This window comes from Tiliqua scincoides, chromosome 1, assembly GCF_035046505.1.
Source record: "Tiliqua scincoides isolate rTilSci1 chromosome 1, rTilSci1.hap2, whole genome shotgun sequence".
Lineage (NCBI taxonomy): Eukaryota > Metazoa > Chordata > Lepidosauria > Squamata > Scincidae > Tiliqua > Tiliqua scincoides.
The window spans coordinates 106,375,655-106,398,058 of record NC_089821.1 but is presented as its reverse complement, the minus strand read 5'-3'; the positions used below and the strand labels follow the sequence as shown (position 1 = coordinate 106,398,058).

At 41.9% G+C, this 22,404-nt stretch overlaps 1 protein-coding gene across 1 annotated transcript; it reads right to left on the bottom strand.

Moving 5' to 3' along the window:
- Window positions 1–3,897: 3,897 nt before the first annotated feature.
- Window positions 3,898–20,696, bottom strand: PDK1 (pyruvate dehydrogenase kinase 1). The gene is made up of 11 exons (XM_066612237.1): window positions 20,412–20,696; window positions 16,130–16,271; window positions 14,250–14,321; window positions 12,983–13,167; window positions 12,687–12,782; window positions 11,159–11,236; window positions 9,249–9,325; window positions 7,976–8,074; window positions 6,756–6,866; window positions 4,684–4,797; window positions 3,898–4,571 (listed from the first exon to the last, which is right to left on the bottom strand). The coding sequence occupies exons 1-11, from the start codon at window positions 20,527–20,529 to the stop codon at window positions 4,431–4,433; spliced, it is 1,233 nt and encodes a 410-aa protein (XP_066468334.1). The 5' UTR covers window positions 20,530–20,696; the 3' UTR covers window positions 3,898–4,430.
- Window positions 20,697–22,404: the final 1,708 nt, after the last annotated feature.

The following is a 22,404-nucleotide window of genomic DNA, read 5'->3' as shown; positions in this document are numbered from 1 at the left end:
CTAGGCCAGTGCATGTACATGTGCTGACCTAGTCTGCTCCAGAATAGCCATGAGCGTGCTGGCTGGGGGTAGTGGAGGATTGCACTGCCCATGATACAAAACAGAAACCAGCAAAATAGCTTACAAAAATGTTCATCAAGTCAGCTAAAGTACAGAAAGGAAAATATCCCCTTGAAGGGCACAATTGTTTTGTGGAAAGTGAAGAGTTACAGGTAAGCTGCCGTGTGTACAAAGTTCCAGAGAGTACCACTACACTTATCTTGTAGCTATCTGTCATGCTTCAAAAAGTAGGGGTGCTTGTGGCAGGATTTTAAACCATCTTTGAGCATAGGGTAGGACACAGAAAAGAAAGTATTCCTTCGTGTAACTTGTAAGATGCTGAGCTTAAACAACCACCATCTTGAGACTGCACTGAAATAATGCCCAGAGCTAGAAGGGCACAGAATGACAATGGTAGTAGTCTCTGCAAAACACAGCCCAACTTGCATTCTTATTTAATGTCTTTGCTGCCATGATTTAATTTGTTGTAAGGAGCAAGATGGGCCATAATTAAGGATCCAACTAGTTCATGGAGCCCCTTTGTGAGATGTGTGTTTACTACAGATTCAGGTCCAGGAAGTAGTATTTTTTTTAATGGGCTGCCATAACTGCCCTAATTCCTTGATATAGGAAGGAAAAATTTGTGATTAGAACGATTTTTGAAGTCTTAAAATGGTCTACAAGATGTGATTGCACCAGTGAGTTCCTGTTTATTCCAAATGTAATACTGCTACATAATATTTATGGTTTTTACAGTGCAGTGATAATAGAAGAGTGGAATAGCAGCAGTTACCAATATAATTAAGGAGCTGAAGGCCTGATTTTCTTTTTTAAAAAGTTTAAACTTTATTGGTTCTTACAAAAATCACTGTAAGCCATTTTCTTGCCAGCCAAAATGTTCACAGTACAAGATTAAAAAATTAAATACAAAATGTCTGTTTAGAGCCAAGTTTCAATATTACTCCCATCTGCAAGCAAAATTATTTTCAAATCTAGTACTAGCAGTAGTGAACAATACTTTTATGAAGGGCTCATCATAAATCTTTTCTGAAATACTGGGTTAATGAGAATCAAGCCTGAAACAGTAAAACTCATACCTATGATTAAACACTGTTATTCCCACTAACTGTTATGGTTCTATATAATCTTTTATATAAGTCATTTAATTGATCAAACAAGGACACAGTCAATGCGTGTGATCCAACTAGGACAATGTTTGAACTTCTGCATGCTTTTGGTATAAACTTCCTTAAGCAGCATCAAGTTCCAAAACCATCTGCTGTACAGTAGAGAGTGCTACACACTTTGTTACTGAATTAAAAACAGAGTAAAGCCCTGACTGTGCACGTAGCTTCAGTGTTCATTCAGGGATACAGATTACAGATTCCTGTTTCTTTTCTACTCCCCCCCCCCAAAAAAAAGAAACTCCAGGTGAATGGGAAGCAGTTACGTACATCTGGTACTTCTGGGCATTGGTATTTCATTTTTTAGCATGCTAAACTTAATATCCTGAATTATCAGCTCATGACTGAACTAATATTTATTTCCAAAAATGCTTTTGTGTTAAAAGGAATAGCTAAAATCAGGTTGACAAATACTGAAAATTACTCTCAGAAGGTGGTAGCTGGAAAAAAGGGGAGCCCTTTCCTATACAACATGTCCATGTGGCTCAATTACTGACGAGAAACAGGTTAGTCATTTTTTAACTGAAATAACTTATTCCATCAGCCAGAATTACATTCTGCTGTTCTCCCCCCCCCCCCCAGCACACCATTTGGCACTGCCATAGCTTGTAAATGAATCTCATTCCTAAGCAGTGTGGTCTCTGGCACTGTAAATGGGCCTCTTTCTGGCTTCTGCTCAGTCACTGCAAAGTGCAGAATAGAGTTCTGAAACTACAGCTATTGCATCTGGGTGTCAAGCTACAAGGATTAAGGTCAGCAAAAACCTAAAAAAATGAGTTAGCAACTGCTGTTATCCTAAAGAGCCTAGACCAAAAGAATTGCTCAGGAATAAGCTCATGCCTCTGAGATGGGCTGGTTGGTGAAGAACATGTACATACATGATCAAGAATAGTTCACTGTAAGACCCTAAAAGTAGTTGGAAATGTGACTAGTTTCTGCCATTGAGTAATACTGCACCAAACTTGCATTATGGCTAGTAGCAACCATTAGTACTAGGTATACTAATACAACTGCAAGTGAATAGAATTTTATGGTGAAAAGCTGCTCTTCAATGACACATGCACATCGGCATTCTTTTATACATGCTTTGTTAGAAGTAAGGCCCATTGTGCTCAGTGAGGATTGTTTTCCTAGTAGGTGTTCATGGGGGGACAAGTTGGACCCAGTTAGTATGAGAGGGAAAGAGAAAATGGCACTCCTACCCATAACATAATTCCAACATAACATGCAGCTTTGGGTCCAAGTTAATGCTTAAAGCAAAAGTTCATTAAAATTTACCAGGCACTGAAACTCAATGACATGCACTTAATGATGGTACTTTAGGTTAATGTTGGTCATGCTTGTCTAGATGAAGATGGGAAAGGCATATAGTGGGCCCTCCACATCCTCAGGCTTGTATTCCATGATTTTGAACCACGATGGATCAAAAATATTTTTAAAGAGGATTTTTTTTCCCTTCCTCATGCCTCATGAGAAATGCTTCCAAGGAAGCAACCTGAAGTGACTTGCAGTTTGCATCCACAACTTACGATAGCATCCAGGAAGTATTCTGAGGCGTAAGGAGGCCTGCAGCCCACTCCATTGGCCTCCCTACACCTCAGAATGCCCCCAGAAGCACACCAGAAGTAGCAGATGCAAGCCAGAAGTCGCTTGCAGGAAGTACAAGGAGGCAAATGGAGTGAACCATGGGCCTTCTGTGGCTTCCAGAAGCTCACAGTAAGGCATTACAGCACTGTGACGCTGCCCCCACCTCACAGCCCAGGACTCAAGCATCCATGGATTTTGGTATCCATGGGCCGTCTTGGAACCACCTCCCGCAGATACCAAGGAACAAATGTGTAAGAAACTAATGGGGCAAAAGTGAGATGAAACATTAGTTCTAAAATAAGAACTATACCACATTATAAGGCACTGAATTGCTACTCCAATTTCTTTTCAGTTTGCTATGGACTAGTTAACCAACGCTATAATGCTCAACTATTTGTATGTACTCTCTTAAGAGCATTAGTAATTAGCTGCCAGAAGTACAGTGCACATAACTAAATTGCTTATCCACCTCTGTAAAAGCTTACTGTACAAAATTATATTTAGTTTAGGTTGAGAATCTATAAGCTGATAACTCAAATCTCACCCCAGCACCATATGTTATGCTAGCTAATTGATTAGGCTGCAGTGACACAGGTTTTACCTTGGTGGTTGTACTTTGCAAACTAGTGCAGTTCACCTTGCAAGGTCATCATCACTGATTTACCTAAGAGTGGTAGCACAATTCAGATTTAAGTATTTTTAACATGTCAGTTTAAGTGAAAGACCTGCTAAATTCTCCAGCTGAGAACAATTCTCAATTTTTGTCTAAATTGTACCCAGGGGTCTTGCACATGTAGCTGATGATAGACAAGTCTTAACTATGAAATGGTTAACAGGTCTGGTTAAAAGCAAATATTTATCTGTAAAGAAATCAAATGAATTCAGTAGTTTTTTAACAATGTTATCTAAGGACAGCTCTGTACAGTGCCACAGACTTAAGATCTATGTTAAAAATTCCTAGGCTAGCTAAAGACAGGGCATGATCCTGCTAAACTTAAATGCTGCCAGTATTTAAGTATGTGTTTAACTCTCCACCTGGAATTCAGAGATTCAAGCACTTAATTTCAGCTCACTCAAACACAAAATATATCAGAACCTAAGAGTTGTTTTAATTACGGCTGGTGCTTAATGTACAAATTGTTTGATGCCAAGAAATATTTAAAAAACAAAACACACACACACGAGAATTTATTTAGTCTTTTTCACATTGCAAAGCACTTCTAGAATTCTTGAGCAGGAAGTGCTGTGGTAGTGCAACTGCTTACCAGAGGAGGTTTATAAAAGTTGCTACATTCCCTGAACGCTCCAGTAGAAAGTTTGGAAGTTAAATTGAACAGTATTTAAACAAGCTGGGCATTGGTCTCTTTAAAGCCAACCTAGACTTTGTACCCCAGCTTAATATGCTGATGCAATTTGAGGTGAAATGATTGAAACAAAATTAAGAGTACTTGCTTTTTAAAAAATGAATACATAATACACTAGAAAAGATAAGTGGTGATCCAATTCCTTTAGTGGCTATGTATGTTCCCTCCATACAAAATATGAGACCTGTACTGGAATAAGCTAAGTTTATGTAGTCCTGACATAATCTGGTACTAAGGCCACAAAGGGCCCATACTGCTATATACTGCGGAATGTAGTCATGTCCTTCGGTTCACTACTTGGAACACACCAGTCATCTGCTTCATGATTTGCGGTGTAATGTCTCCAAGCCGATTTGTTATATACAGGCAGTCTTTCAACAGATTCCGTTGATAAAGCCTGGAAGAGGGAAGAGAGAGAGAGATGGTAGTGTTAATATAACTTGCGAGAACTAGATGCTATCCCTTAAATTGAAAGATTTGTCAAAATAGAGAGATAATAGGCTACATACCTTAATGAAGATAACAGCATCAGTACCATAACCCTCTAAAGAATATAGCTTCAAATCTCCTTGAAAGTACTGAGCATAGAGACGAGATATAGGCAGGCCATAACCAAATCCAGCCTAAACCAAAAGATACATTTGAATTAATTGAAACATCTGGGAAACAAAGAACTGATAATCACTTCCTACATGTACAGAAAAGCAAAGCTGCTGCTAGATGCAAATGAGAAGGACAAGTGGCTACTTTCACAGTGAAAATGGATCAAACACACAATAGTTTACTCTTACTACTTTTTCTCATCTCTGCCAATTGTTTCCTACTCTGCTCACATGGAAGGCTGCAACAGACCTTTCACTTCCATAACACAGGCCAACACACATTTTGCTTCCTTAAACGTTACTATATTTGGGGGTGCTGATTCTAAAAATGGCATCCGTTTTGCCCTAGCATGTCTAGTTTGGGAGACACAGCATAGCCTCTTTAGTGAATGGTTCAAGCAGCTTCCTCATGAGGAAGCCTACACCATAGCTTCCTCATGAGGAAGCTGCTTGAACCATTCACTAAAGAGGCTATGCTGTGTCTCCAAAACTAGACACGATAGGGCAAAACGGATGCCATTTTTTGAATCAGCACCCCAACTTCATATCAAACCACCATAAAGTTTGGGAAAAACTTTTCTGACCCTCCATTTTGTAGGCCTGTGTAATTGCTCCTAGAATGCAGCCTTACTGCAGAGCCATAGTGATACTCATTCACCCCTAGCGCTGCCACTCATTTTATATACAGGTTGAGCCTACTTACCCGCGGATCTGGCTCAACGTGGGTCCTTTGGACCCGCATTGAGCCAGACTTGGCCCAAACTGAATCCTCTGAAGGCGACTGGAGCTGACTGGAGGGCTTTCTGAAGCCCGCAGAGGCTACATATGTCTGCTCACAACTTCTGGGAGCCTTAAAATGCCTCCTAGAGGCAAAAAAAAAAAAACACTTCTGGTTTTCGGAGGAAAACTGCAAGTGACATTTTATGACATTAAAAAGCATTCTGAGGACCAGGGAATATGCTGTCAGGGTCTTTTTAGGAAAACAGAAACAGTTATATTGAAGGTTTCTTTCCATTCACAGAAAAAGTCCTATTTGGTGAAAACCTATTTTCTCTTATGCAAACAGAAGATAACCTTAGGAGACAGCTCATAGTACTTCCAAATTTCCTGTTCATATACATCTGATAAAAGAATCCAGGGAATACATATCTTCTACTCCCTTTCCCAAGTTCTAGTTCTCAGAACAGATGCTAGCGGACTCTAATGCAACATTCATTTTACTTCTGTGATGATCTTCCAAGATGATCTCCCAAGTACTAACACTACTGCCGCCAGCTAACTGCATGTAAGCTGCTCGTATTAGTGATGCTATCACATGAGCAGCAAAACGATCAGAGAAGGCAGTTCAGGAAAGATCATGATCCTCTTCCATGATTAGGAAAAGCTGTTTTGTATCCAATTACAACTGCAAGAAGATAGTGTTGGAAATATAGAAGACAAGGGTGATCTGTAGGAGTCCTTCCCTTTGATATCACACTGCTCATATGAATTGGCTGAGAGAACAAGTACTTGTGCAGTCCACTAAACAGCAGCATCAGTTCAAATAATCCCAAAAAAGAACATGGTTAAATAGATGCATATATTTTACTGGCACTCCAGATTGCTGATAGTAGAAAAGGTGGATGGGAAGGGGAGGCTGTTCTTATCTATGATTCTGTATGAGTGGCATGCTTAACTCACTGTGTGAAGTAGGTTTCTGCAAATGGAACAAACTCCTGGGAAGCCAGATGCTCCTCCTGGAAGGTTCTGCACATAGTAACTAATGTTAATTTGTGAGAGGTGGAACTCTAGATTCTAATCTTAAGAGGTATGTTATTTTGCCCTAAATGTAGTCTGTCATTTTGCCCTAAACTTAAGAACACTCCAGTTCTTGTGAATTACAGAACAGTGGTACTATTGATATGTAAAATTGTTTGAACATTTAAAGACAGAAAAAAAAACTATTTCTCAAAGCGTTCCAACAATCACAATTCACAAACCAGTGGTGTTGCTCGTGATGTCTCAACACGGGGGCGTGGTGCAGTTGAATACATGTAGTTAAATAAGCGATCTATTTTCCTCAGAGGGACACCACCACCGCGATCACACATCTTGAATATGAAAAAAAAATGCATTAAGACACAGTGTGTGTGTTTGTCTGATTTAAGGTAATTCCAACTGTATGCAATTTTCCCTTACACACCAACTTCAGAACATAACCCTTACATAAGATGCGACCTGACAGTATATTAAAGTCCCTTAATGGATCTTTATCAAGAACATGTTCTATAACTAGCAGGATTTGGGCCCAATACAGCTTCCAGATCTGGTGAAAAGCAGGAATTGGCATAGCCAATCTCATATTACAAAACAATACTCGTATCCTCCTAAATGAATGTTGGTTTGCAAGTATGAAAACAGAATTGGCAAAGCAGAATGAGGTTGCATACAAATCACAACATGTTTCCACTTATGACCTTATGGCCTAGTATTTCAAGTGGATCATCAACAAGTAAACAAAATCCCCCAAATATATATATGAAAGTGAAGTCAATGAACTATGGAAGATCAGGACTTTAGCTAACTATAAAGGAAGAAATTAACCATCAACATCAACCTTGCAAATGAAACCTGAAGTCTTTGTTGAAGTATGATAAATGAATATGTAGAAAAAAGATTCAAAATTTTATTTTTGTACATGGTAAGTGCAGCTAGAACACTTTATGCACAATATTGGAAAACTACACACATTCTGTCAATAGAAGAATGGTGAACGAAGGTTATGTACCTTGCAGAAATGGACAAACCGTCGACGTTACTTAAAGAGACATCAACAGAAAATTTTATGAAGAATTGGAAACCAATTATTGACTTTCTCCATGAAAGTGAGAACAATGAGTTAATGAGTAGTGAATTTGAAGATTAGATTTTAAGGGACAGAGAAATTATTCCGGAATAACAATTTGAAAAGGGGGAGATATAATATATACATGGGTGGAAATTTAGATTATTAAGATTTAAGGCTGTAAGTAATTAGAATATTCGACTTTGCTTATGTAACATTATTAGAGGCTTTCTTTATCTGTATTTTTAAACAATTTTTCATGTTTTTCTTTTCGTTCTATTGTGTGCTTTCTTTTTTCTTGCTTTTTCTTGTATTATAATAGTTAAAAATTTGAAATTAGCAAAACAAAAAAAAAAAAAAAAACAAGGCAGTTACCTTTACAGTTAAATCCTCATTGCCTAATGTGACATGAACACGGATTGGAGGGTAAATACCTCGATCAGCATGGTGTTCCATGGTAGCCCTCATTGCATTCTAAAAAGTCAAAAATCAGAGTCAATCAAATCCTGACAATGCTTTTGCACAATAGTTTGAGGCTGCAATGGTATAAACTTCAAGTAAGCACTTAACACGGTGGGGATTTCTTCTGAGTAACTATGTATAGGACTGCACAGTAAGAAAACATTTTTCATTAAGTGCATAATTGAAGCTAAAGTTTTTGAAATCTGCTTAATAATAAATTTGATTTGTTAATCATTTTCTGCTTTACCACTAAAGGCTTACTAATGCTCATTTTTGTCTTTAAGTACTGAATGTTTTCAAAAGAATATATTCAGTCCCAGAACTAGAGTAACTGCTGAGGAATTCTCCATTTCTGCTATTCTGGAATTTAAATATGCCCAACAAAAGTTGTTGGCTTTCTTCGCCCACTTTTAAAAATGAAAACTTTGCACAGTAATGTGATTTTGTTTCTGTTTAATCTAGGTCACAACCCTGGTGACCAGTGTAATGAAGTGCTTACGTATCAAACTAGCCCCAGGGTCAAACCCCACTCAGTCACAAAGCTATCTCGGTGACCTTGGGCTAGTCACCACTATTGCTTAGCTTCACCTACTCAAAAGAAGTTGTTGAAAGAATAAAATAAGGGGAGGACCACATATGCTGACCAACTCCTTGGAGAAAGAGCAGGATAAAAATGTAGCACATCAATAAAAATCCTCTGTGCACATGCAGGGGATCTCTATGGGCATTCTATTGAGCCCCACACTGCACTCTCACAGGCCTCATTGGACATGCTGTTCTGTGCCACACACAACAGACTGCATCCAACTATTGCCAAGAACATGAAAACTGCCTATGTGTCACATAAGCTTAGCCAACAGCCCCTTGTCTCCAAGCACCTATATGCAATGTCATTCATGAGAAGCCCAGAGCTGTACCTCCAGCTGAGGTGCAAGAGGGTCTGACATTACCAGAAATGGCTGGCAGAATGGCCTGGAAGAAAGGTTCAGATGAATGCCCATGGAGATTCCCTTTGAAGGGACAGATTATTCTCCTGTTATTTTCAGGTAATTATAAACATTTTTTTTTTCTACTTCTTAATGTATCAAGTGTGAGAAGCTACCAGGTCTTTCCTCATACATTGACTAGAAGAAAACAGAAATAGAATGCACACAACACAAAAAGGTTTCTATCCCACTATACAAACCTTGAAAAGTTCAAAAACCATGTAGTAGAGATGGGATGGTACATATACCACCTGCATGGGCTGCTGTGGGGATTTCACTGCAAAAAAATGAGAACAAAAACTATCAGCTACATGTTTGATGGATGCTATTTTGGCAACAACTGAGCATCACTCAACAGAGCAGTCTTTTTAGGGCATTACAAATTTGGGATTCAAATAGCTATTTTAGGCATGCCTAATGGCCCCTTACACATGCCCAATGGGACCTTACTTTTACTCTTCAAACAACAGACACACCACTACTATTGCATCACAAATTGATTTCTAAACTTCTCCAAATTTCAAAACATCCAGAAGTGGGTGTGCTGAGCTTCAAGACAGACAAGATCAAAGCCTGATTGGGCACGAGGAACTGGCTGCATGCTTATTTAGATCCTGGTTTATATAAACAGACACAGCTATGACAGACTGGATTAGAAGAAAACTTATTAAAAACCTACATTTTAGAAGGTTTCTATTCCCTGTAATTGATATCTAAAGTCCTGTTTATTTTTTAAGCAATGCTGCTACACTGAACCTTGCCATGTGTGAGGCACGCATTTATCCACTGTGCAAACACAGTGCAAAGAGTTATAGCAAGCCCTGGCTCTGCACATGTTTCTATGGTGAAAACAGCATGTGCAGACAGTGCAGGACTGGGGGAGGGGGCAAAGAGGTAGAAAGGCACAGAAAGGGAAAAGTGTGTTTCTGGGAGAAGGTGAACTTCTTCCCACATCTTGGACGCCTGAAAGACATAATGGTATATTTCATATTAATGGCTCCATCCTAAACAAATCAGAAGCCACTCCATGGTGAACTGCTCTTTCATGTAATATTTTAGCCTTAGGTTATACTGATCAAAAACAGCAAAGGAAGACATTCAGAGTACAGTAATATCTCAGATAAAATGGGAGATACATTCCCCTGAAGTCAAGCACTGCATGAAACACTGCTATTGGAGACATCAGTTAACTGATAGGCAGGAAAAGGGCACTGATTGACTCAGAATGCATTGCTCCTATTGGTTAGAATCAGAGACATGCAGTGGGTAGGGTGCCTCCCCACTAGAGTCCTTCAAAAAGCGTCGCCACTATATGAAGTGCACAAGCACTCGCAACCCACACACTCTCACACGTGGGTTGGGAGTGCTTGTATGCCTTACACAGTGGTGGAGCTTTTTGAAGGACTCTGGTGGGGAGGCTCTGCTTCCCCACCCACCACACATCCCTGGTTAGAATGGCTGTCAGTCATGCCAAGACAAGAGCCCTAATGAACCAGTACTAAAGGAAGCTGCATTATCAGAGTGCTTTTCTTTCAAGTTATTACAGAGGTCTGGCAAGGGGATGACAGAGGAGTGAGCAGCATACTTACTGCTTGTAGGTTTTGCTTCCCTTCCTATCCCACTGCCTATTAGTAGACATCTCACTTTGTGGGATTCACCCCAAACGTACAATAAACCTCCAATTTCTCTAACACAGTAGTTGTCCACCTTTTTGGTCTCCAGAGCATTTAACATTCCTAAATTGAGTCTCAGGGAGCCCCAGAGTGCCGCTGCATGCAAAATGGCATAGCACTGAGTAGGTGACAGCCACTTGTGCACTCATGGAACCCCTGAATGGTCTCAGGGAACCGTAGTGCTTCTAGGAGCACACTAGGAGCACACTGCTCTTACATGTGAAGTGGCCCTAGCATTACTCCCAAGGCAGTATGGATGCACTGTACCAGTGACATTACTGCCTTTATTCATTTACCTGATACTCGGTGAACAAACAGATTTTCACCTCCATGGGCTCAGGTTAAAATGAGTTACATACAGAAACTGGAGAGACTTCAACTTATGTTAGGGTCCTGTTAAGAACTTTCAATTTTCTTCAAAGAGTTCTTCTTCTTACCATTCTGTTCATCAAGTATAAGTTCTGGAGAGTCCATGTAATACAAGTCACAAAGTCTTTTTGCATTTTCATAGCCATCTGCAGGAATCAAAGCCACAACAAATATTGTCACTTGCTGCTTTAGCCAAACAGCTAGCTAGCGCGATTTTCAAAAATGTCAGTGAGTTCTTAGCCAAAACAGTTTAAGGCTATGCCAGTTGTACTGCTCAAGAATAAAAACAAGGACTACAGCTTACATTTGTCATGCACATTTTTCCTGTGCATGTTTAAATTACTAATATAACCAGGGCTGCATGTATGCTATGATTTCATGTCAGTGCAAGAAAAGCACACAGTACAGATTCTAGTTTCATTCTTTTAAAAAGCAAGTTTCTAATGCCTATGGTAATAAGGAGTGGGTTAGGTCCAAACTTCTGGAACTGGAATGATGTTTGCACAAGAGATATTTTGCCCTCCTCCTTTCCCACTGCAGATCTGAGTCCCTCCCCAAGCCACTTCTAAGAGTCAACAAATTCAGGAATAGCATGGCATGGAGTGTGGAAAGCTTCTAAGGCAGTGTTTCTCAAACTGTGGGTCGTGAGCCAATTTCAGGTGGGTCCCCATTCATTTCAATATTTTATTTTTAATATATTAGACTTGATGCTGCCATGGGTATGTGACTGCATTTGGGGAAATGTTATAGAACTATACTTTTAACAAGCTACTATGTTTATTCTTTTAACAATGATAGTAAATGGTACTGACTCCTGGATAAGTGTGGGTAAGATTGCAGCCTAGGATTGTTAAAATTTTCCTGCTTGATGATGTCACTTCTGGTCATGACATCACTTCCGGTGGGTTCTGATAGATTCTCATTCTAAAAAAGTGGGTCCCAGTGCTAAATGTGTGAGAACCACTGTTCTAGGGATTCCCTCCTCACACTGCAATTGGACGGCTCACACAAGGTACCTGTCTAATTTCCAAGGTTTTCCCCCTTCCTCCACAACTCCCTGTACCCCACCTGACACTGCTCCCAAGGGTTCCCCAACCTTCTGGAGTGGCTTTTTGGGAAAATTCAATGGGAGAAAAAAGAGTCAGAAAGATCCCTTGTACAAGCTTTGTTCCACTTGCCACAAGTAAGAACCTACCCAATAAGTTGGAAAATGTGTGGGCAATGCCTGGTAAAAATCTCAGAAGCCAGAGGCATTGTTAAGATTTCCAGTAGGCAAGTTGGTCTTCAGTATCCTGCACAGCCTCTACCTAAAACAAACTATACAGAGCAGTAACTGCAAAGTAAATAGTGCTACCATTCATGGCATTCTGAAAGTTGCCTACAGGTCATATAATACAGATTCTCGTTACGCAGAATCCAAGCTATCATGTACATTTGTTTTTAAAGTACAGAGTTGACACCCAAGTGTAACCATCAGAACTGAAGCTTTGTTCACCAGTTAGAATGAGATTAGAAGAGTGAACAGACCATTTCTACAAGTACCACCCACTTGTAATCACATCTTTTTCCTTCTTTGGTAGGTCTCTCTGAATTTACCTTTTATAACGTCAACAACGCTGCACTTGGGATCAATGCTGCCAATGTGTTTTGGATGAGCTGGATTAACTTTTATTTTCCCCCCAAACAACATAGCTGCCAACAGAAGAAGAAAACAGAATGCATCATAAGCAATTTTTATAAGGTCCAAACAAAATCAAACCTAGAAAGCATTCAATAGTGTATAAAAATTAGAAAGATCCCAATACCTTTAAGGGAAGCTGCTTTGTTAGAATGCACCATCCTCACTTGTTCTACACAAAAATGTTATCTTCCCAGTTTACAAAAGTACTTACTGTGCTGATTCAGAAGCATTCTAATTGAAATGCGGCTCATGAAGAAGCGGTCCAAAAAATACTGCACATTCTGACTGGTCACTGGATCAACACCGTAGTGATCCTTATATTCTATCACGCCCTGAGCCATGGTAGGAATGACATCATTGTGACGATTCCGGATTGTTATCACAGTATCTGTAAAACTGAAATGAAGCATACCGTATATCAAACAGAATTAATGTACATGAAAGAGTCTAACAAGTCACAAGAAGAAACTCCCAGCTTCCATTTAACCCTTCAGTCCCACAATAAGAGCAAAAAAAACTTGCTACTCAACTAATGTCATAAGATTTCCTAGAGATATGGGGATAGCCCAATGTCACTCTGAACATTCATTTTCAGAGTCAGATCCACCCACGCTGATATAGCATTTTGCTATTTTAGGTAAGTGAATGAAAATATAACTGTATGACTCATCTGGGTCATAGCACAATCATGGTTTAGCCTTAGCTGAAATTCTCAGCAGCCACACCCCACCCATTGATTTCTATCACTTGGTTCAACATGAATATTCCTAGCAGAAGAAAATCAAGTTGGTTTAGCTATCTACTTAAAACTGTGGCTACCAGTGCCAATTATTTGAAATTAATTTATTTCTGGAGCCTTTCAGAATGTTCAGTCACAACCTCCGTGACTGACGTTGGTACATGGGTAGGCTCACATGGGAAAAAGACAACCCTTGCACTATAGATCTTCCTAAGACAGGTCCACGTTCATTCTAACTAGATACAGAGTCCCCTTCTTCATAAAAGAAATAGCTGTCAAATGTCAATCCAGAAAGCTCACGCCCTCACTGGCCATTAGAGAGAGTGGCGGCAACAACCCTGGACACTGAGAGAATGGTATACTGCTCTCCCTCAGTGTCTACCACCTACTCAAATGGCCAGTGGAAGGACAGCTGGGAGAGTAGCATTCCCTCTGCAGCCATAAGAGAAAGTAGTAGGTACTGGATGCTAAGGATGAGAGGTAAACAGCTCCAACCCTGCCTTGCTGCAAGACTCGTATTTACAAAGACTGGTTTTTGTCACCTAGTAAAACCTTTGTTTAAGCATTTTCTTTAATTTCATCCCAGTGCTGCAATTTGTGTTCTCCCTGCTCTTAATATTCAGCTGGATTGGTTGGGATTTCTTTTTATTTGTATATTTCTACATTCTATTAGATGGAAAATTAATGCCTAGATAAAATAAATATATTCAAGTGCATGAAGATGCCAAAATGTGCTTACCGCGAAACAGCTTCTGAATCTTCAGAACTTTTATCTTTAAAATCGAGGATCTCTTGAAGACTTTGAACATACCTGAAACACAAGTTCTGAATGGTTGGCCTTTGTCATACATCTTCTGTTTGAAATTATGAACCTTTTCTCTTAACACTACTATATCTATAGAAGTACATAAGCATGAGTTCACTAAAGTGACTTTCTAGAGAGAAAAACATTTACTTTCAACTTCTACCATGTTTGTTGTACACTTTTATGCCTGCTCACATCTAAATGAGGTAGGAGAACTACTTACAACCAAATGTGTACACCAGTGGTTCTCAAATTGGGGTGTTGCAACACCCCAGCCAGAGAGCCCTGGCCTCTGCCCCCTTAAGGGGAGGAAGGCAGAGACGTGGTCACTGTGGAGGGGCCTCTGTAGGGCTCCCCACGCTGCAGAGCCAGTAAAAATTGTGATCACGACCACTTCCGGTTTTGCGAACGCAAAACCAGAAGTGGTTGTAATCACAATTTTGAATGTCTCCGCAGTGCAGAGGGCTCTGCGGAGGCTGGTGCAGGGGCTTCCTGCACTCCTGGGAGGCTGCTACAGGCTCTGGTAAGTGGCAGCAAGCCCCTGCAGCCCTCCAAAGCAGCACAATCCAGCAGATCGTATCACTGCCTTCCCCCCTGCCCCTGCACACATGTGCAGCGGCTCAAACTCTCCCTGAAAGTTTAAGAACCGATGGTTTACGCACAAAGAGGGGCTGATCCTTCATCCACCTTAATGCTCCACAGCCCACGGATGCAGGTACTTTTCTCTCAGCCCAGTTTCAAAGCCATAAATGAACAAGTGATTCGGAGAAATGTGCTCAAAGTGGAAGAAGGTATAAAGTTAGGAAGAACTAGGGCCCAGCTTATCTCACCCATAAATAACTTTTGCTGTTAAAAAAACAATTTTAGATTGTTTAGACATAAAAGGTACAAAGTAATCACTTTAGACATAAAAGGTACAAAGTAATCACAGGGAAGAACATCACTTCCAGGCTGGCACCCACCGAGGTAGTTGGGATGTGTTGCATCAGACTGCAGGTGGGTCAACAGGACCAAATGTTCCCCCATACATACAAAAAAAAATTCCTCCATATAGAAAATAAGCATTTCAGGAAGGAGGCAGGTTTCAATGTTTTTTAAGTGCAGTACATTTTATATAAAAATTATTCAACCTTTCTTCTAACAGGTCCATCTAGAAAATTCAGTTAGTCACTTGCATTTCTATGGAGTGCAATAAAAAAGGTAGTAACTGTTTTGTTTTTTATCATGAATTAAAAAGTAGAACTGTGATAATGTCTTCAATTTGTCATGGGCTTAATCTCCAACAGCCATTTAAAATTCTATTCCCTATAAACATTAAGTAAGTTTACACTTACAGAACAAATTTTACAACTAAGATTTTTTTATATATACATAAACCACACTGTGCTCCCCTGAAAGTAGAGTGCTCTAGCTGAACTTGAGAACTCAGAGAAAGAATAACTCAGGGATGTAGTTTGCTTTGTGCCAAAGAAATTTGCATTTTGCAAGAAGCAACCCAAATTCCACATTCATAGGAAATTTTTAAAAAAGAGGGTTTGGATGAGATTTTTTGTTCTTAATTTTGGGAACTGTTTTTGGCCAAAAGAAAGAAAAGGCATGAGGAACTAAGCCTGAAATCCTATAAACTTACCTGGGAGTAAGTCTCATTAAACTCAATGGGGCTTACTCCTGAGTAAGGATTGGGCTGTAAAGACAGTTGTGTAGACACTTTCTAATCCAGCAAGTTTGTCTACTACCAACAATAACTTTCCAAGAATCATTCAAAATCACCACACACGTTCACTAAATATTCCATTTTTTAAGAAGATTCTTACCAACTCTGAACAAGCTGAACTGAAGGTGTTTTGAGAAGGTTGTCTGGAAGCAAACTTATCTCTTTCATTATGTTTGCCAATCTTACAGGCAATTCCTGTCGCAGAAACATAAAGGATGTTTTTTCACAAGCATTGTCAGCTCCTAGAGAGGAAAATATTGGCAAGACACAGGAAAATTCTTATTTTAGCATAGTGCATGCACTTACATACAGATTTTAATTTAGACAGTTAGATTGACTCATTAGGCTCAAGATGGTAGCAAGAAAAGCCCAATTAGTCCTCTGAGTCCCCAAACAAATTGAAACAACTGTGAGATTGTACCAATTCACACAAAAAACTGATGTTTGGAAATGTACTTGTAGTAAAAACAATGCAGGTCCTTTCTCCACAAATATGCTACGCCAAACCTGCCATTTCAATGTTATATTTTATTACTTATCTACAAGCTATGGAGCAAAGGCATTCTTGTCTTGGTACTGAAGGTTATACCTGCTTGCCCTCTGACAAGCATAGCATGCAGTGCCAAAGAGGGTAGGAAAGTAGGTCACAGAAAACCTTTGGCTTGCAGGCCTATAGATGAGCACTGTTTGAAACTGGACAGTTAAGTACTAATGGTGAAAAGAGATCCATTTTCAATGTACCACAGGCACTCGCCTATAAGTCAATCTCACAGATAAGCTGAGGGCAGGTTTTGAGCCCCAAATCATGAAATTTTCTATGACCCACGGATAAGTGGGGGGTTAAACTTAGGGGGGTCTGACTATAATTTTGTCTGATTTTACCCAAGGCCGGATCCTGAAAAATAACCTTCCAGTAATTGTTACCTAAAAACTGTACAGTTTCTAATTTATTAAAAATACAGTAAAAGATCATAAGATGCATTTTTGTTCATTGACTTTTAAAATTCTGGTCTTCACAACATTTGTGTAAACACTGTCAGAGTAAGTGTTGTGCCTGTAAACAACATACCAGTAGAACCATCAATCAAATGCTTCTTTAAGATGCTTGGTGTGTGAAGCCAGAGGCTCTGCATATAACATGCAACATAAAAACATGCAATTGGGAGTGTGCAGTTCAGTTCACAGCAGGGAGACAAGTAACAAGGACTGAGCTGCACACAGTTGCAACCCTCTTTACTCAGAAGCAGTCCCACTGCTTTCCATGGGTGTTACTCTTAAGCACTGTGCACTGCAGCCTGGGACCTTGTTTCAGATGGAAATGAGGATCACATCCTGGGGTCTTAAAAACCAGACCCCTAAACTGGGGGGTGGGGTTTGAAATTCTTTGCAAATGACTTGCCAGGAATCTTCAGAGGCAGCAGCAAAAGAAGGAGGCATTTCCCTTCTTCTCCAAACTGGAAGGGGGGGCAAAGGGGCTTCTGGGAATTGTGGGGAGGCTTTGTGGGAGCATGTGCTGCATTCCACAGCAGCAGCCCATACAGGCTACAGTTCCCAGAAGCGCCTTCATTTCTCTTCCTGCCTGGAGAAGAGGCTAAAATGGCTGCCTCCAAATACTGTAATTACTAGTTAAAATTCTCCTTTTTCTCCACCTGGTTCCTGCTTCTCAGCCCATTTCCAGGTCATCCCTCCAACTTCACCAGACAGCTGCTGAGCTTCCATAAGCTTCCCAGAAGCTCCCAGAGGATTCTGCCCCATACACTGCACTGACCCAGGTATAAGTTGACCCAGGATCTCAGGCTCCATTGTTAGGCATAAATTTTTCGACCTATAGGCAAGTATATACTGTGCATTAAAGGCTGGATTGAGGCACTTCCGCCACCTAATAAACATCAGACTGTATGCAAGAAAAATGTTTTGCAAAGGAGTGGAACAATAGTTCAGTAACTACAAAAATCTGACTCATGTTTAGCAGAGATAGGGTCTTTTCAGTGGTGGCACCACATCATAGGGATTTCAGACTGGCTCCCTCTTTCTCAATTTTTAAAGAGAGATTCAAGACTTCCTTGTTTCAGAAAGTATTTACTACCACACAGAACTGGTTTTTTACTAGCTTCAATAATTCTGTTACTAACAGTTTATGTTTACTTTTAAAAAATTATTTTAACGCAGGGTTGCCAAACATAAGGCCTTCGGGCCAGATGCGGCCCCCTGAAGCAATTCCTCCAACCCTTGTTATAATTGGGCTCTCTAAGCATAATTGAACTCTCCCATATCTTGAAATCATGAACAAGATTCACACATTTTCTCTTCTGTCATTTGCAGCCATTAAGTTTCAATGTGAGAACAAAGTGCTTATTTCTGGCCATCATCTGCCAAATGGCCATCACTTTCTGGTGAATGATATTACTACTGGCACTCAGCAGGTGCCATGAATGCTGTTCAGCCCACTTTATGTTTAAATTAGAAGTAGGATATGTACATACAATGATTACAATGCATTCAGGTAGCATAGCATAGCATATGCAAACTAAGATACAGAGGCAATCACTGTCTCTGCCCACTAAAACAATTAGAAAAGCAAAAGCAATTACAGGTACCAGCAAAGCTAAGAACCATCATTGTCACCTCCACCAGCAGTGCCTCTTAAAGTTTGGACTCTACCTCTCCTGCCTCACACAGGGTGACCAGATACAATGGAAGACAGAGTGCCTATACCTTTAATCACTGTTTAGAAGAGGAAATTTTGGCAGGTGTAACTCAACATGGAAGGGTTTAAAAAGCTGAACCTGCCCAAATTCCCTCTTCTATACAACAGTTGAAGGAATAGGCAGCCTGTCCTCCATTGTACCTGGTCACCTTGGCCTCACAGAAACAACTGCCTCATAGAAACAACAACTGCACCATAAAGAGGAGAACAGAAGGCTGCAAAGTAGCTTGCTGCCCCACGGCTCTGGGAGGCTTGGCCACTGAAGGGCAAGATACAAATGTTTTAAATAAGTAACTATATAGCTATCCCATGCATGCTGTATGGCAGATCCAGGTCACATGCCAATGCAGGTGCCCCCATCTGCTCTAAGCATGAAGCAACACAAACTTTTTTTTTAGATCTTGCTGCATTTGCATAGCAAAGTCACCTGATGGCTTAATTTGTACTAGTTTCACCAATAACCACTTACCTGGCACGCATCCACTGCCTTTTTCCAAGCACCCAATTACACAATTTCTTTTACTACTGAGAAATGCAAGGAATCTAAAACAAACTTGCTCATTCCTTCACCACCATCAGATGTGCTCTGGGAACAGGCATACCATACCACCAGCCACATCACCTCAACATCACAGCCATTAGATACACAAAAGTCAACAGCAGGCTTCAAGCCAATTTAGCTGTGAGCAACATTGCTGAAATCTGGTTCACATTCTACAGAAGCCTGGGTTTTGCAGATTAACATGGGACAATCCCACTTCACAAGAGATAATGGCCACAGTTTGGCTGATGCAAGAGGATAGGAAAGCTTTTCAATGGGCCCACACTTGCAACCAACATTAATAAACAAGGAGAAAAGTCATTTTAAAAACATACATAATATTATAAGAGTCATTTTGGTATCACTGCATGCCCTACAAATCTTTGGAGAACACTTTAATATGGCATTGTGGAGATGACTGGGATCTAAGGCTGCAATTCTAAACACACTTTCTGTAAGTCCCACTGCACACAGTGGGACTTACTTCTGAGTAGGCATGCATAGGATTGGGCTCTCAGGTTGCAATCCTATCCACAATTACCTGGGAGCAACCTCCAGGGACTATAATGGGACTTACTTCTGAATAGGCATGGGCTCTCAGGCTGCAATCCTATCCACAAATACCTGGGAGTAAGCTCCAAAACTATAATGGGACTTACTTCTGAGTAGGCATGCAAAGGATTGGGCTCTCAGGCTGCAATCCTATCCACAATTACCTGGGAGTAAGCTCCAGTGACTATAATGGGACTTACTCCTGAGTAGACCTGCACAGGCTAGGGCTCTAAATGTGCATCCACCGCACATGCTCAGTCAGCAGCAGACACCCCCAGGGCTGCAGCAGCCCCACTGGGGGGTGGGAGGCGCTGGAGCGTCTCGCAGCCTCAGCCCAGGCCTCCCTGTGCCCTGCAAAGCCAGCCCGGGGCGGAGCAGGCGGCGCCCTCGCCCATTGGTGGTGCGCCCGGGCCCGCACTGGCCGCCTTATGCAACGCGCCGCGCGCCCTTGAGGGCGGCCTGGGGGCTGCTCCTGGCGCACCGCTTGGAAGGGGCAGCCCCGAGGGGACGAGGCTGAGGAGCTGCTCGCCCAGCGCAGGCGAGAAGGGCCCCTCCTCCCCCCACCCCGCCGCGCGCACCCACCGAAGTCCAGGAACTGCTTCATGGAGAGCGGGGACGGGGAGAAGCGGCAGTAGAAGTCCACCTGCTGGGGGATGGAGGCCGGGGAGACGCTCCTCAGCAGCGCCCGCAGCAGCCTCATGGCCGCCCCTGCAGCACCGGGGGCAAGCCGAGCAAGGGCGCGCTGGCCTTCAGCTGGTCCCCGCCGCCATGGCCAGCAGGAGCCTCCCGGGCGGCCCTGCGAGGGACAGGCAGACGGAGGGGCTGGCGGCGGCGACAACAACACCCGCAGCACCGCCCTCTCCTCCCCGCCCGCCTCCCAGGAAGAGGAGGGCTCGGAGGCGGGGCTGGGGAGGTGAGAAGGTGGCAGCCGCAGCGCGCCCCGCTCCTGCCCCCCGCACAATCGCAGCCCTCCTTGCGCGCCGGGGGCGGCCTGCGAGCCCAGGCCTAGGCATGTCTACTCAGAAGGAAGCCCGATTGTAGTCAATGGGGCCTACTCCCAGGAAAGTGTGGGCAGGTTTGCAGCCTCACAGCCCAGCCCTGCGTTTCCTTGTTTGCACCTACATCTTGTGCATCACATCTGTTCCTTGAAATGAAAAGTGGTAGAGAAGCAGGAAGAATGACTGCATCACTGTGTGTGCCTGTCTCAGGCAGGGTGACCAGGCGTCCTCTTTTTCCAGGACAAGTCCTCTTTTTTAAACCTTGTGTCCTGGATCATAATAACGACAACTGTTATTTCTATACTGCCTTTCTGGGTCATTGGATTTGCTCCCTTGACTTTTATGCAAGGCGGTCAGGCTTTCTCTAAACCCCCGCCCCCCGTTTTTTTTACAGTAAGAACCAAACAACATTCCAGATGGATCTTTCAACAGTTTGCTATCACTTCTGGCGTGGTTGCCTCCCATGCTGGCCGACAAACAGCTCTTTTTCTCTCAGTAAAGGGCAACCAATCCTATCCAATATTCCAGCTCTGGTGTAGCCACAGTGCAGCCCCGTGGTAAAGGAACACGTTCCCATGCCTTGAGAAGGCCCCAGGGACTGCCCCTCCACCACAGGATGCAGTGCACACCCCACTGCCACAACTGCACCAGCAGTGGAAAATTGGATAGGATTGGGCCCTGAGACGACAACTTCACTCACACTGAAGAGCAGCTGGAATAGCTCAGCCTTGCTTGTCAGTCGCTTCTCAAGGTCTCACTGCTCACGGAAGCTTCTGGTGAACTTAACGCCCTCCTTTTCCCTGTAAGCAGCCCCTGTAGGCAGCGCATAGCCTTCTTGGAATTAATAAATTATATGTAATAAAACTATTACATCAGTAATCTAATAAGTACTTATTAATAAATTTGGGAAGTAATCTAGTGTTTAAATTGACCACATGAAAGAATCAGAACCTTTATTTGTCCTAATAGCATGAAATCAATGAACAAGTGTGGTGACTGTAGTGATGGCATCTGGCCTAGATGCCTTTAAAAGAGGTTTGGACAAATTTCTGGAGGTCTATCACAGGTTACAAGCCATGATGTGTATGTGTGACCTCCTGATTTCAGAAGTGGGTTACCTCAGAATGCCAGATGCAAGCAATGGCACCAGGATGCAGGTCTCTTGTTGTCTTGTGAGCTCCCTGAGGCATTTGGTTGGGCACTGTGAGATACAGGAAGCTGGACTAGATGGACCTATGGCTGATCCAGCAGGGCTGTTCTTATGTTGCTATGAGTGTTTTTAGCTTTTCTTTTGTCATGTCCTACATTTTGGGGTGCCTTGTCCTCTTTTGCAGTTTTGACATCCGGTCACCCTGGTTTCAGGAGTTTGCATCATCTTAACCCACATCATCCCGGATTGGAAGCAAAACAGAATAGACATGTGACATTCACACCTTTTTCTGTTTATCACCAAAAGAGACTCTGGGCCAGAAAAGCAAAAAGATTATCCTTTTCTTTTCAAAAAGAGAATTCCTCCTTAAATCTGCATGGGGTGAAGAAGGACTTGTGCAGCTCAATCCTGTGGGAGTTTATGCAGA